We start from the raw sequence: 16,640 nt of genomic DNA on the forward strand, positions 1-16,640 counted from the left end.
GAAAATATTTTCCCCACTCTATGGATGAGGAAATAGAAGCAAAGGGAGAAACATCCAAGGTTTTTCAAGGCAGTGAAGAGCCAAGAGTTCTGAGGTTAAGGCTTGTAGCTAAATACTCCTCACCAGCTCTGGCTGTATATTCCATCTCCTTTTGGGAACCAAGCAGTTCTAGAGATTGGAGAAAACACTAGTTGCTAAGGACAAGATGTGGGATACATTTTACACCACACAACCATACATATGGAATCCATCATACATTAAAATAGAAGATTTGAGGCCTTGCTGGGTAAATGAGATAGGAAAAGAGAACCTGGGGGTTACTCATCATTTTCCAAATCAGAGATTTATATCCCTTTTGGAAAGGAGAAGGAAAATCTGGCTGTGGCCCAGTTTTGAGTAATATTTGCCACTGAGAAGCTGTATGCAAAGATTCCTGGCACAGGCTGTGGAGAGCTCTTCCGATTGGGCTCTGGCCAGTCCTTGTAAATGATTGAGATTTAAAACCCTATCAAATCTGAGAAGCAGGGAGTATCCTCAATACAGCACCATAAATCCCTTATAGTAGGAATGTTCAGGGGAAAATGATGTCTATGTATAGCTATATACATATACATATATATTTTACATCAAGAAGTGTTGACATCACCAATTAACAGTGATCTAAATGGCTGGATCGTGGTTATTTTCTTAAATATGTTTTCTGATTTTTCTGCAATTAACAATCCATTGCTTGTGAAATAAAGGAAATATAAAATATAAAAGCTAATAAAGTGTCAATAGAGAGCCAGAACTTATTCAACTGACTCACTGAAGAAAAGAAATGGAGGCGGGCAGAGTGGGGGAGCACCTTGGTTGTGGTCACTTGGCAGTCCAGCAAGGGATGCAGAGCCAGGACCCTGGAAATCCCCTGACTTCCTGCCTTTCACACCACCCTGCTGCAGCTGCTGGATTCCTTAGGCTAGGAAACCCCCTAAAAAGCTCGGTGCTAGGTGATCAAGAGTTTTACATGGAATTGTAAAATTCAAAACAGCAGCTTTAAGCATTAGACAACATATACCAGATTCCAACTCTAAGGATGGCCAAAATTAGAACAGCACTCACAAAGACAAGAGGACGATTTGCAGAAAATTGGTTATCCCAGGCTCAGCCACAACTGCTCTACTGAACAACTTCATAACTGTGCCATGTCTTGTTGTCTCTGGCTGTTATACACGCAATTCTCCACCGCCTGGAATTCCTCGTGTTCTCTCCCCCAGGTGTTTCTAGAAACTCCTACTTGACCCTTTAACATCAACTCAGAAGTCATCCTCTGCAAGGCCTTCCCGGGTCATCCACATTTACAAAATTAATTGGTATTGGGATGCCATAACAAGAGGACAGACCTTGCTGTAGGGCATTTCACAACGGAACAGATCATTACTGGCTTATGAGTCTGTCTCACCCTCTGGACAGTGTTCCTTGAGGACAGTGGCTATTTTAATCATCTTTGTATCTCTGGCACACGGCAGGGACTCAAATGTCAGCTGAATTAAATGAATGTCTGCTAACAGACACATGGTAACAATTTAACCCTTCCTTTCAAATCTATGATTTGCCTTTCTGTCTTCTAAGTGGTGCATTTGCAAAGCCCTTAGGTGACAAGTTACTTTGGGACAGAGGTTTCTCTTAAAAAACATTTAAGTAGCTGGCCGGGCACGGTGGCTCACACCTGTAATCCCAGCACTTTGGGAGGTCAAGATGGGCAGATCACAAGGTCAAGAGATTGAGACCATCCTGGCCAACATGGTGAAACCCCATCTCTACTAAAAATACAAAAATTAACTGGGCATGGTGGCACATGCCTGTAGTCCCACCTCCTCGGGAGGCTGAGGCAGGAGATTCACTTGAACCCAGGAGGCAGAGGATGCAGTGAGCTGAAATCATGCCACTGTACTCCAGCCTGGCAACAGAGGGAAACTCCGTCAAAAACAAACACACACCCCTATTTAAGTAGCTAAGTTGACTTTTGGTATTTCATGCTTCTTTTTGGTGGGGGCTTGGAGGCATGGGCATGACTTGCTCTGTCGCCCAGGCTAGAGTGCCATGGCATGATCTCAACCTCCTGGGCTCAAGGGATCCTCCCACCTCAGTCCCTCAAGTAGCTGGGACTACAGGCATGTGCCACCACACCTGGCCAATTTTTGTATTCTTTGTAGAGACAGGATTTCACCACGTTGCCCACGCTGATCTTGGACTCTTAGGCTTGGGGGATCTGTGCACCTCAGCCCCGCAAGGTGCTGGGATTACAGGTGTGAGCCACCATGCCTAGCCTTTCATGCTTCATAAGTAACAAGAAAATATGATAGAAGAAAGGTAGGATTATATAATATCAAAAAATAAATGGGCAGGCTGGCTATGACAAAGGCCAGAACAAAGTATGATATACCAGCTGACATTTATTATTCCTACCCAACCCTTCCCCTATCACTCTTCAAGACATATGCCCAGATACACACAGAAAGCTAATAGCATCACTTTGAGGAGTTTAATCATAACCCATCAACAGAAGAACCTACTGCACAGGCAACACCAGAATGAGTGTATTATTAGGGTTGCTAATCACTAAAATCTCAAGATCAGGTTTCTGGGCACATCTTGCTACATCTGCGCGGGTCCCAGATGGTATGCAAACCAAGTTTGGAGCCTGATTCTTCATAACAGGCTGTTCCTGCAATATCACAAAGGTTGCAACAGAATTGTGCAACAAGAGCAAGAATTCTCTGCATGCAGTCTCCTCTAGCACAGTCCTGCTCCTGACTCTGCAGGTCTGAAAAAAGGTTTTGGTCAACTTCTGGGTCCCAGAAACAAGGCTATTATTGCATAGAACACCTGAAGGTGCCTAGCTTTACTCCTTATAGCGAAGGACTAGTCATAATATACAACATACTTCCCCTTCCACCAGAATTGACTGGGAAAGGGTACCTTGGAACTTTCTGGAGTGATGGCAGAACTCTAATATCTTGATGGGAAGAGTGTGGGTTACATGGGTGTATACATTTGTTAAACCTTAGAGTTGTTTTAAGATTCATACATTTCACCATATATAAATTTTACCTAGAAAAAAAGAACTATGCACAAATAGGAACTCTAGGTTCTAGGTTTATTTTCTGTAGTAGTATGGGCTAGCAATTTTGAAACTACTTCCTGTGTATTCTAGACTTCAGCAAGTGAGTAAATATATCCAGGACAGGGCTGGGCGCAGTGGCTCACACCTGTAATCCAAGCACTTTGGGAGGCCGAGGTGGGCGCATCACAAGGTCAGCAGTTAGAGACCAGCCTGAGCCAACAGAATGAAACCCTGTCTCTACTAAAAATACAACAAATTAGCCAGGCATGGCGGCGAGCGCCTGTAATCCCAGCTATTTGGGGAGCTGTGGCAGGAGAATCACTTGAACCTGGGAGGCGGATGGAGGTTGCAGTGAGCCAAGATCGCAGGTTTCTCACTGTTGAAGGTAGTCAGAAATATGGAAAACGAAAAAGCAGCATCACCAAAAGGGATATAATATATATAACTCCCGACATGAGGAGACAGCAACACTTCTTTGGTATTCCCACCAAAAATTCATAACCTGCATCGAATCATAGGGAAACATCAGACAAATCCACATTGAGGGAAATTCTACAAAAATAACTGGCAAAATATCAAAACATCAAAGAAAGACAAAGGAAGATGAAGTAACTTTTCCAGATTGAAGGAAGCCAGAGACACGACAACTAAATGCAATGTTTGATCCTCAATTGGATCCTGGTCTGGGAGGAAAAAACCTATAATGAACATTAACTGGTATAAACAACAACATTGAATACACAGACTGTGGATTAGAAAATAGTATTGTGCAAACATTAAACTGCCTGAATTTGATAAGGGTAAAAGGGTATTGTGTTTAGGTAAGAGAATGTCTTTGTTCTTTGGAATTTACATTGAAGCATTCAGTTATAAAGGATCACAATGTCTCCAACTTACTCTCAAAATTTCAAGAAAAAAATGGGGGAGGGGAAGGGAAGGAGGAGGGATTGGAGGAGGACAGCACATATGCATGGGGCAAAATGTTAACAATGGATGAATGTAGGTAAAGTGCATACCGGAGTTCCTTGTACTATTCTTGCAATGTTTCTATTAAGCTTAAAATTGTATCAAATAGAAAGTTACCCAAAAATACTCTACTGCCAAAAAATACTTAGGTGAGAGTCTAACAATAACAAAGTAATTTAATGTACTACAGGAAATTCTTCCAGGAATATTGATTTTTAAAATTGTACTTTTCCCTCTGGTAGTAATGCCCCAATACTCTAGTTAGCTTGGAATTTCTTTGTAGAAGTAAAGAGCAACTCACATAAACTTCAAATAAGGTCTTTTGAAATTTCACTGACAAATACCATCTGTTTAGAAAGTTCTGCAAGACAGTAAGTAGAAACTGGAATGAAAGTGACTCCTCACCACCCACCTCTCCCCACCATTCTTCAGTATTTTTCCCCTAAGATGGAACAATTCACCTTCTTATGTGCCAACCTAAGATCAAATAGGATAAGAAATGATTTGTGGGTAAATGTTCCAACTTTTCTGCTTTAGAAGCAAAGCACTGTATTCTTCCCCATCTCAGGCTACATAGAAAGCTCTCGCTCGTGTGTACGCGTGCTCTCTCTCTCTATATATATATGTATGTATATAATGGTATTGCTTTGTTTTTAATAAATAAGGTAATGAACAAGTGTTTTACTATCCAGCAGAACTTATTCTACCTTCCCCAATCTGTCTGTATTTGTGGTTAAATCAAGACACAAGCATGGCCTTGATCCTGGTGGGGAGGAGGAAACATACTGAAAACTACCAAAGGAAAAAATTACTTCATGAATGTCAAAGGATACATTTTTAAAAGTCATTTTTAGCCCCAAAGAATCTTTTGAAACAATAACAACTATGACATGACTCTGTATAAAATGTATTATGCTAAATACACATTAAGAAAAATTCACATACAAAGAAATGAAAATGTAATTGGATTTGTCATTTTAAAGTATTAATATTGGGTTTGTAGATAATAGAGAATGACAATCTCCTAAGCGAATAAAGAAGGTAGCCAAGTAAGTAAATGCGGCATTTCTACTGTAAGGAAATACGTGCACCAATGAAGCAACCTTTCCAGCACAAAAGAAATGTAATACCCAGACCACATGAAAAGTGATCGCTATGGGAATAGCACAGCTGTTAAAATCCGAGTCAGTTTTTATTAAATCATCCAACATGTTTATGTAAAGCAGGACTCTCAGAATAATCACCAAGAGGAAATAATTTTGCTAACAAAAAAGTGATACCTGTATTTAGGCTTACAATAAGTGTGAAAGAACAATGCTAAGCTATTCTCTTTTAAAGTATATAAGGAATGCCCAGTTAGTTGGTATGCTTGTGATTCTTTTATAAACAGTATCTCAAAGGCTAATTTAATTAGAAATAGAACAAAAAAGAATGAGTGTTTGCATTTCACTTAAAGAACCCAATTATCTTTATTTCATTGACTAGCCAGACCAACATAAAGCTATAGAAAACCTTCTGGCACCTGTGCCAAATGATTTCAGTATGAAAATTAATACTGCCAAGTTATTTGGAGACCAGTTAGCTCAACCATTCAAAGAAAAAACAAATCTGCTCCACTAAAGATGTAGTATATAATCCTAAAACTTGCATTTCTGAAGATGGAGGTGCATGCAGACAGACATCCTTGAGGCCCTGGCTTGAGCAGATATATCTTAAAGGAAACTACAGAAAGAATGGGCTCATGGGTAACTACTGACGAAGTCTAAGCCTGAAATCTCAACATAGGCACTTGGGATGCATAATAAAATGGGCTTAATTTACTTTGGAAGCAAAAAGAAAATAATTACTCTAAATTTTTGAGCATCTAAATGTAACCAAATTTATCAACATTGCTTGTCAATTCTACATTCAGTTTTTTAGAGAAACTGGTCAGGATTGTGCTTCCCATAAAATATAGCCCAAGTACAGTTTTCAAAGGAAGCTTGTCAACTCAGAATAGAGAAAAACGTCCCTAGAATTCTCTTTCTTCCACAGTGGCAGACGATGAAGGCTACACAGAAAAATAGTCCCAAATTATAACTGAGAAGCCACAGTTGGGGATTAGTGGCCAACAACATTATTTTGTATAGTACTTCAACATGAAAATCTTTACTTATCAGCAATCATGAGCCTTAAAAGCCCAGGTCAAGTCACTGGGCATTAGAAGTCTGAAAGGGACACTTGAAAGGAAATCAGCTATCACATACAGTGTACATGTAAAAGTCACTCAGACGGTATCTGAAAGCCTATTAAAACATGAGATGCCATCACTGTAGTTTTGCGATATATCAGCCGTTTCCCATTATGATGGCTAACATACTGGCTCTATTTTTAGAGCTTCTGGAAAGATCAAAGCTGAAGGGGACCTTTTAGTGGCTCCCCATCCAGACCCCTAATCTCTGTTTACTTTTTCTTTGTAATTATGTGGATCTGCAGAAGACGCATAGCCAGGGCTGCCTCACTCTCAGAGTAATGCTTTAAAAAATTACTCTGTGAGGGTCCCTGCTAGGAGGGAACCCTCTGGGGAGGAACAAAGAGCAGTAAAGTTCAAATTCAAGACAAAATTAGCATGATGTAAGTATTGATACAGAGTTGAAATATTCTAACTCGTCTCCCTACACATTTTCTCAGGCTGGTTTTAAACCACTGTGAGAATGAATACACATCCATGAAAACAAAGTCCTTTCTGAGTGCTTAGACCCCACCCTTCCCCCACAAAAAGCTCTTAGTTGGTTTCAATGGCTCTAGCTGGTGAGGCTGTGGTCAAATGTTGACCCGCTCACTTTTAAAAACAAGTCCCTCCAATACAAAATGACTTACTTTGGAAGAACAAGCTGTACATTTGTCAAATGCCAGGCTGACGGGAAGGACATTATCAAACCGTGACAGAAATCCCCGGATCTAAAAACAAAACAAAACAATTCACATCAAACACACAATGACCACATCTATGAAATGCATGTCTGGTTTCTGACAAGAAGTAGGAAATGATTAATATGGCGGTCCGGATAGAGATTATGAGCAAAATAAGTTCGAAATGAGTATTTTCCCTTGTAATCAGTTTGCAGAAGAACTACATTAGGTCCTTTACTCCATTAGGAGCCAGGGCTTACAAGCTTTTCAAATATTTCTGACCTAAAAACAAACTGACTGTAAAATACAAAATGCAAGCTGTAGTATCTAAAGTATTAACAAATGTCTTCCAAAATGTAACAGGTCCACTGGTATACTCAACAATTAGCTCCCACGTGTGTTCTAGTGAATATGGGATACATACACATTTCTACGACATGATTTTGGGTGGGGTCTCACAAGGAAAGACGGCTTGGGGACTGTGGAAGGCAGAAATAGCCCTAAGCATATATCCAGTTATTTGCTTAATTTGGAACAGACAGAGATAAAATGTAAAACATCATCAGATTTATGGGGAAACAGCACCACCTTGAGCATAAACTTCTGGACTACAACTGAGTTACATTTCCAGAGTACCAGCTATAATTAGGTTTCACAAACTATGACTGTAGTAATTTATTCAGAACATTATACCTCTATATACTATACTTACACCAAAGGGGGAGTTTTAAGCTGTTCTATATATCATAAAAATACGAATGGTAAAATCTCTGAAGTCTCCATAGGACTCAACGTTTACAATAAACCAGACAACACAAATCTTATGAGTTAATTTATTTGACCTTTCAAATTCCCCATTTTATGTTGAAAAACCTCAGGCTCAGGAAGAGTGGCAACTTGGCTCAGGTAAACAGTTAAGTAATGGAGCCAAGACTCAAAAATGGACCTCCTGATGCAAATCTGGCCCAGGTCTGAACTTCCCTCCCTCTTAGAATATCACAGCGTTTGTCTTCAACACTAGGTCTCCTCACAACTTTAACACTCTCACTTGAATAGAACAAAAAACCCAATCTACCACCCTTTAGCCATCCTTTTAACACCATGCCCTTTCCCTCAAACCCCCACCCCCCAAAACACAAACAAAAAACTTGACAAACTCTTTAAAGAAAAAGGCTTTCTGAGTTTTGGATAACTCCATCCTGATGTTCACACTGTAATAGTGTTGTTTGCGCATACTTATCTCAGGAAAAAATCTAACCTGGAAAAAAATGCCTATGGTATTTTATTTTTATTTTTTTTCTGAGATGGAGTCTCGCTCTGTCGCCCAGGCTGGAGTGCAGTGGTGTGATCTCAGCTCACTGCAACCTCTGCCTCCCAGGTTCAAGTGATTCTCCTGCCTCAGCCTCCCAAGGAGCTGGGGTTACAGGTGCGTACCGCCACACCCAGTTATTCTGTATTTTTAGTAGCGATGGGGGTTTTGTCATGCTGTCCATGGCATGTCCAAACTCCTGACATCAGGTGACCCGCCCGCTTTGGCCTCCCAAAGTGCTGGGAGTACTGACGTGAGCCACTGTGCCCCGCCCGATTTTTAAATGTCCTTATTAATATGCTATGTGTTTTTTAATGCAATCCAAGATCAAGTGTTTGATAGAAATGATACATTTGGGCCAGGCGGTGGCTCATGCCTGTAACCCCAAAACTTTGGGAGGCCGAGGCAGGCAGGTCACCTGGGGCCAGGAGTTCAAGACCAACCTGGACAACATGGCAAAACCCCATCTCAACTAAAAATACAAAAAAACTTTGCTGGGTGTGGCGGTGGGCGCCTGTAATTCCAGCTACTCGAGAGGCTGTGGCAGGAGAATCACTTGAACCCGGGAGGCAGAGGTTGCAGTGAGCTGAGAGCATGCCATTGCACTCCAGCCTGAGTGACAGAGTGAGACTCCATCTCAAAAAAAAAAAAAAAAAAAGACATTTGGTAACTGGTATAAGTTAGATAGCCTCATTATAAACATATGAAAATATGACAACCTTTTAGTTCCTAATATCTCAGGAATGTGGTAACCATTTCATAATCCATGGCTTGAGCCATAATCAGGGTCATAAGTTTGCTATTCAGGACACCAAAACAGGAGACATCAAAATAGCAGAAAAGAGTTTAATAGCAAGTCACAAATGGGAACGCTGAAATTTTCATGAGCTCTGGAAGTTACAGGCTTGAGAATACTTACAGGTAGTCTCCTCTATACCCCAATTACTTTTATATTAAGTTTACTTAGAAAAGAACTTTATCACATTTAGCATATTTTTCCATTAAAGTTTTTAACATGGCCTACATGTCATGTGTCCATCTATGTTTCACGGAAAGGTTTCTGCATGCTGTTTTCTCTAATACGGTTTTCATCAAACTTTCTTTATGTTGCACAAATACTGGTAATTTTCTCTGATACTGTCTTACCATTGGAGGTGAGCAGGTAAAGCTGAGGGACAGGGAGAAAGTACATCCAGTTGGGGTGGAAAGGAAGAGAGGAAATAGAGAAGGGAAGAGAAAAATAACAACAACAACAACACAGGTGGCGAGGAATAGAACAAAAAGGAGATGCCATGCACAGGATTGGTTGAGTGAGGGTCCAAACACCACTGTTCAGCAGCCCCAGACAGTTCTTTACTAGGAAACAGATTTATTTACCCAGAAAATGAAGTAAAATAATATTTGTGTGAGGACTTTCAGATTCACCAAGTTGGTATCAGAAGGCCCAGAATTTAACCAAAATAATTCCAGTTTTAGATAATTTAGGACAGGAAGCCCTTCTTCTCAACCCTACTGCAAGAGACTCCTAAGGGGGTACTTCCACAGGTGGGCTCCCTCCCTTCTAGCTAATGCAAAGACTGAGCTGTCAATTTTCCTAATACACAACTCTGAGGCCTATCGTTTTTTACCCACTCCCTATAGCTGACAAAATAAGACAGAATTCCTTGCACTCCAAGGTCCCTCTGCTCTGGGCACGGCTCACCTTTCCAATTAAATTCTGGATTGAATTTTTCACAAACTCTGTACAACTGCTAAGCTGAACTACAACTTCCCTCCCAAAGATATTCTTGATTTCCTGAGCTTGCCTCATGCTGAATTCTGTGACTCAAAACTCTTCCTTTTGGTGACAGCTACATATCTAAGTGTTCACCTTCCTTAAAAACCACTCAGCTCAAACACACCTCGTTCACAAATTCTCAATCTACCACCCAACCTAGAAATAATATCTCTACCCTCTGAAATCCTTCTTTTGATCTTTATGCCCAAAATGCCTTGAGGAATAGTTTTGGGAGTTTAAAATTCATAACAGGCTTGAGATATAATACACATACCATAAAATTCATCTTTTAAACTGTACAGCTCAGTGGTTTTTAGCATATGAACAGTTTTGCAACCATCATCACTATCTAATTTCAGAACATTTTCATCACCCCCAAAAGAAACCCAGCAATTAGTCCTCATTCTCCCCTCTTCTCAGACACTGGCAACCACTAATCTACTTTGCTTCTCTTGTTTTATCTATTCTGCTTATTTACTATAAATGAAACCACAAATGACTGGCTTCACTTAGCATATTTTCATCCACATTGTATCATATGTCAGTATTTCATTCCTGTTTACTGCCAAATAATATTGAATTGTGTCACTATACCACATTTATTTAGCAATTCATCAGTAGATGTGCATTTCTCTTGGGAATATACGTAGGTGCAGAATTACTGGGTCATATGACTGTTTAACGTTTTGAGGAACTGCCAACTTGTTTTCCAAAGTGACCATATCATATTAAAATCTTGGCCGGGCGTAGTGGCTCACACCTGAATCCCAGCACTTGGGAAGCTGAAGCAGCCAGACCACAAGGTCAGGAGTTTGAGACCAGCCTGGCAAACATGGTGAAACCCCATCTCTACTAAAAATACAAAAATTAGCCGGGTGTTGTGGTACGTGCCTGTAATCCCAGCTACTCAGGAGGCGGAGGCAGGAGAATTGCTTGAACCCGGGAGGCAGAGGTTGCAGTGAGCCGTGATAACGCCATTGCACTCTAGCCTGGATGACAGAGCAAGACTCCATCTTGGGAGCAGGGGGAAAAAAAAATCTCACCAGCCAAGTGTGAGGGCTCCAATTTCTTCACTTCCTTGTCAACACTTGTTATTATCTCTTGTAGATTATATGTAAATATGAAACAGCATCTAACTATGGTTTTGACTTGCATTTCTCTAATGACTGGTAATGTCAAGCATCTTTCCATGTGCTTCTTGACCATTTGTGTATCTTCTTTGGAGAAATGTCTATTCAAATCATTTGCCAAGTTTTAAACATTTTTTAAATTGCTGAATTTAAGTTTGTTACATATTCTGGATAAAGGTTTCTTACCAAATATATCATCTGCAAAAATATTCTCCCATTCTGTTTTTTTTTCTGTTCATTTGTTTGATACAGCATCTTGCCCTGTTCTCCAAGCTGGAGTGCAGCAGTGTGATCTCAGCTCACTCTAGCCTTGAACTCCTGAGCTCAAGCGATCCTCAGCCTCTCCAGTAGCTGCGACTACAGGCACACACCACCACACTCAGCTAATTCTTTTGATTTTTTTTTTTTTTTAAGAGAGATGAGGTCTCGCTATGTTGTCCATGCTGGTCTTGGACTCAGGGCTCAAGCGATCCTCCCACCTTGGCCTCCCAAAGCATTAGGATTTCAGGCATGAGCCACCATGCCCAGCCTTTTTTTTTTTCTTCTTCTTCTCTTGAAGCACAACAGTTTATTTTAGTGAAGTCCTACTTACCACTTTTTCTTACATTGATTGGTCTTTTGGCATCTTACATAAGAAACCATTGTCTAACCCAAGGTCATAAAGATTTATGATATTTTCTTCTAGGAATTTTTACAGTTTTAGCTCTTACATGATGTCTATGATCTATTTTGAGTTAATTTTTTAATATGGTATGAAATAAAGGTCTAAATTCATTCTTTTGCATGTGGAATCCTGTTGTCTCCCTACTATTTGTTGAAAACAGTATTCTTTCCCAATTAAACTGTACTGGTTGGCCATTAAGGATTTATTTTTGCACTCTCAATTCTTTCCATTTACCTATATATCTATCTCTATGCGAGTACTTAACTATCTTGATTACAGTAGATTTGTACTAAGTTTGAAACTGGAAAGTATGAGTTCTCCAACTTTGTTCTTCATGCCCAGGATTGTTTTGGCTATTCTGGGTCCCTTGCATTTCCACATGAATTTTAGGATCAGTCTGAATACTATAATTACTTTAAGAAACGTTTTTGGCCGGGCGCGGTGGCTCAAGCCTGTAATCCCAGCACTTTGGGAGGCCGAGACGGGCGGATCACAAGGTCAGGAGATCGAGACCATCCTGGCTAACACGGCGAAACCCCGTCTCTACTAAAAACAGAAAAAAAAAATTAGCCGGGCGAGGTGGCGGCGCCTGTGGTCCCAGCTACTCGGGAGGCTGAGGCAGGAGAATGGCGGGAACCCGGGAGGCGGAGCTTGCAGTGAGCTGAGATCTGGCCACTGCACTCCAGCCTGGGCGACAGAGCGAGACTCCGTCTCAAAAAAAAAAAAAAAAAAAAGAAACGTTTTTATCTTTCTTTCTTTTAGAGGACAAGACACAGGCTGAGCTACTTGTATTTACTCATAGCACAGCGATTTATTCATAAGACAATAAATTATGAAATGAATAAACAAGTAAAGAAAAACAACCCAAGGCCTACAAAATTATTCAAATCTGGACTATACAGAGAAAACAGGTCCCACATAAACCACAAGAAAAACTCTGACTTGCCACCATTCATATGCTCTGCATTGCATTCCCTCAATCTTATAAGAACTGCATAAAATTCAGAGAGCAGAGGTTGCTACTTAAAATTAGCACCTTACTTACATATGCATAGAAATCCCGCAGCAATCTAAAATCCAAGTACCTTATGCAAATAAATATATACATACCTGTTGAGAGAGGCCAGGCTCCAACTCCCAAATAAGTTATAAAGATTTGTCCCTTGCTTGGGTGGAGAAAAATTCACCATGACCTTCCTACTTAGAAGTGTGCAAAGTCTATAAAGCAAAGCATTGCTCAGTATTTTTCTAAACTTGCCTCATCAGAAGAAGCCCCTGGAACTTGATTCAAAAGGTCTGGGGAAAGGCCTGAGAATCTGCAGGTTTAACAAGAGCTCCAGGTGGTTCCCATCAGGCAAGCAAGGGAAACAGGATGCTTTGTTACTAACCTTAGTTACCCCCTCCTGTGGTTTGCTCTGTACCACTCAGCATCACCTGTTAGCTGTAAATATGTCATGGGATTATGGGTTGTTTTGTTTGCTTGTTTTCTGTCATGTCAGAAAACGGATGGAAGCACTTAGCAAGCCTCTAATTCTTTGTGCATTTTCTAAAAATAGCACCACCACACCACCTAATTTAGCTCATGTTAAATTAACATTTAAATTAAAAGGTTTTATAAAGTGATATCAAAGGTATTTTTCCATCCACACAGGGAACTAAAGCCCCTGCTCAAAGGAAATTTTCGACCTTTTGGATTTAGTCATAACGTGGAGGAAGTCTCACACAGCTTACTCTCAACTCCTGTTCTACTCCTATTTGTTGTCAGTTTCTCCTTATAGTCGGGTAAGCATTAAACTGCTTTTCAAAAAAAAAAGTTAACTCTTCTGTAACAAAAACGATAAGCACATGACAGAAAACAAGCAAACAAAACAGTAACCCATACTCTCATGACATATTTACTTCCATTTTCCTATTTAAAAAAAAATTATCTAAACTTTTAACTTTAAACAGCCTCCCCTGAATATTGTTTTCTCATTCCTCCCTCTCCCCATAAGGGGAAAACACTGCCAGTTTCACACACACACACACACACACACCTGCCCCTTACCTACCAACTTTGTAGCTAGTAAGAGGGATTCCTCAGAGTGGCCAAACCTTGCCTCCCTCTGCACATTTTAAGATTTCCATTATAATTTTTTTCCTTAGCACAGAAAAATATACAGAAAAAAAATTAAAATGGTCCATATAGAAATTAGATTGGCGGTTGCCTGAGGCTGAGGGTGGGGAGATGAACTGGGAGAAGGCACAAAGGAACTTTTTGGGGTGACAGAAAAATTCTGTATCTCATTTGTGGAGGTGGTAGTTATATGAGTGTATACACTTGTCAAATCATATTAAAGTGGGTTCATTTTATGTTATGTCTTGAAAAAGGTGATTTTAAAAAATGGCTTATAATCTTAATTTTTCAAAACAGTGCAGAAAGGTACAAAATGAAAACCCTAAGTCCCTGTTACCTCCATTACCTCTCCCTGCAAAATAATCACCAACATTAGTGTTCCATAGAAACGTCTAGAAAAAAATTGTATGCCTAAACTAGCTCTACAATATTTGTATCTTTGCTACTCCCTGAATATTAAAAAACCCACCTGGGAATTACAGAGCTTAGAAGAAGCCCAATTACCTGTGGTTTCTTGGCTCTAGTCCCACTCATCACCCCCAGGCCCAAAAGGCCACACGCTTTGAGTGGAAATCCCTGTTGTCAGATGTGGGGCACCAGGTTGTAGCTGAGCTTGGCTCACAGGGCCTTAGGAGACAGGACACACTGTCCTCACCGTGGGGAACGAAAACACAGCAGACAGGATGCAAAAAGCATCAGAATAGGGCCTTTATATGGTCGTTTGGCCTCGCTCCCGGGCTGTTCCCAGCTGGACAGCGTGTGGTCCGGCAGGAATTCATTAGGCACACCTGTGCTTATCTAATTAGCTTCCAAAGGCTCTCAGGCAGGAACACCTGTTGGGGCTGGAGATGTGCACTGGGGACAAGGTGTCAAGGGTCCTTTTAGAAACACAACTAGTGTTGGTGGAAGCACAAAATTCAAAAAGCAGGATTTGGTCTGCTGCCTTAAGAAGTTAAGTACTCTGCCCCAGGTGATGCCATCAAGAAGCCATTTTTTCATGGACAGAAGCAGTGGTCCTCAAATGCCTAATGTCCCTGGAGGTTTTCGCTCAGTAGCTCTGGGATGGGCTGGGAAATGCATATTTTGAAATGGTTCCTCTGGTGATTCCGATTGAAAGTCAGGTATGGGAATCCCTGGATAAGGCTGTCTTCTGATTTAAGACCAAATGACTCAAATTCTATTCCCAGAGCCACTTGTATCGCCTCGTCTATTCTCCATGCAGCAACCAAATCTAATCATATCACGCCTCAGCGTTCAGTGGCCTACCAGTGCCCCTGGGTTGAAGGTCCAAGCATTTCCAATGGCCTCTGCATTCCTGCCTTCTCTGCTGTGCCCCTTCTACTCGCTGTCTCACAGGTAAACTGGCCTTTCCCTTCCTCAAACTCTCTGAGCACCTTTCCCAGCCATCGTTTCTGCCTCTTCTATATCCCCCCGGCTAAAGCACTTACTTCTCTCCCTTTTCCCTTTCAAATAAACAACTGTTCCCTCCTAACCCTAGAAGCCAGGCAGGAAGGCATGTCCTGGAATAATGTGGAAAATGATACCCCAGAGAATAAAGGGAGGAGAGCACTAAAATTTACTGAATTCCATGCCTGTGTTCAGGGCTCCTGGGTGTTTTCATACACTGCATCCAATTTTGGCCTCACTACCATCCTGTGGCCTTCCTCCGATCTCCAAATAGGAACACAGGAGGCTCAGGGAAGTGATATGGCTTGCCCAATGGTCCACAGCTACCAAGTAGTAAAGCCAGGAATCTGAATTTTGTTCTTTCTGGCTCTAAAGCCTGAGGAATAAAGTTGAAAAGCAAAGAGGTAGAAAGGAAGAAAGAGGCTAGAGGAATTTAAAATAAAAAAATACTCCCAAACAAAACCTCAATGCCTAGATGGCTTAACACCTATCAGGTGGATTCAATTACCGTTAGTCAATTATGCCCAGTTGGCCACAAAATAAATATAGATCAGGAATAGAAAGGGTCCTCTTTCTTTCTGGGCCACCCACCCCTGGTGGTGTTTTCACCTAAGCTGAGTAAAATTAGCTTCAGACCCAGGCCTTGACGGGAGGCTAAGATCCAATGCCCAGAAACAAACAGCCATTCTGAGAAAGCACAGTTGCAGCCACAACTGGAACCTGCTGCTTTAACTTCACACTAGCTTCCAGCAGGCCTGGCAATATTTCTAAAGCTTGGAGTTTGCATAAATAAAAACTAACTCCAAACTCCAAATCGATCTTGGATGTTGAAAAGAGTCTTAATCAAGTTCAATGCCAAAATGGAGAGTGTAGCAATTGCAAAACCCTAAGCACACCAGAATGGTCTTTGTTTCAGCTAAGAGCTTCAGCTCTCACCACTGACGCACCTCTCACTATTAAACTAGAGTCACCAAGGGGGCAGAAAAACCAAGCTGGACATAAGCCAGTGCTTCCTTAGAAAAACACTGCAGAATGGAGCAAATCTTCCCAACCACTCCCTCTCTACTCATTGCTTTCAGAGCTTTATGAGAGTCTTTATAAATTCCTTTTTAGGAGAGTAGATAAGTTTCCATTTTAATTAAAAGTGAAAGATGAAACCAATATTTACAAGTGTCTCTTATGTGCCCAGAACTGTGCTAATGCTTCGTACATGTGACTTAATCCATCTACGAATTACAGGAGCTTATTATATTATCCTCATTTTACAGATATA

The 16,640-nt window shown here is 40.9% G+C and overlaps 1 protein-coding gene across 5 annotated transcripts in view; it reads right to left on the bottom strand.

Annotated features, from left to right (window-relative positions):
* ATG7 (autophagy related 7) overlaps positions 1 to 16,640 on the bottom strand; it is a 278,547-nt gene that overhangs the window by 170,243 nt on the left and 91,664 nt on the right. For 4 of the 5 annotated variants that reach the window (XM_025374538.1, XM_025374532.1, XM_025374523.1 and 1 more), the window contains one exon: positions 6,932 to 7,012. The exons of the other annotated variant lie outside the window; for it this stretch is intronic. In XM_025374538.1, the coding sequence (XP_025230323.1) occupies positions 6,932 to 7,012 (81 nt within the window). The remainder of the gene's footprint in view (positions 1 to 6,931; positions 7,013 to 16,640) is intronic. 5 annotated transcript variants of the gene reach the window in all.

Source organism: Theropithecus gelada, chromosome 2, assembly GCF_003255815.1.
Source record: "Theropithecus gelada isolate Dixy chromosome 2, Tgel_1.0, whole genome shotgun sequence".
Taxonomy (NCBI): domain Eukaryota; kingdom Metazoa; phylum Chordata; class Mammalia; order Primates; family Cercopithecidae; genus Theropithecus; species Theropithecus gelada.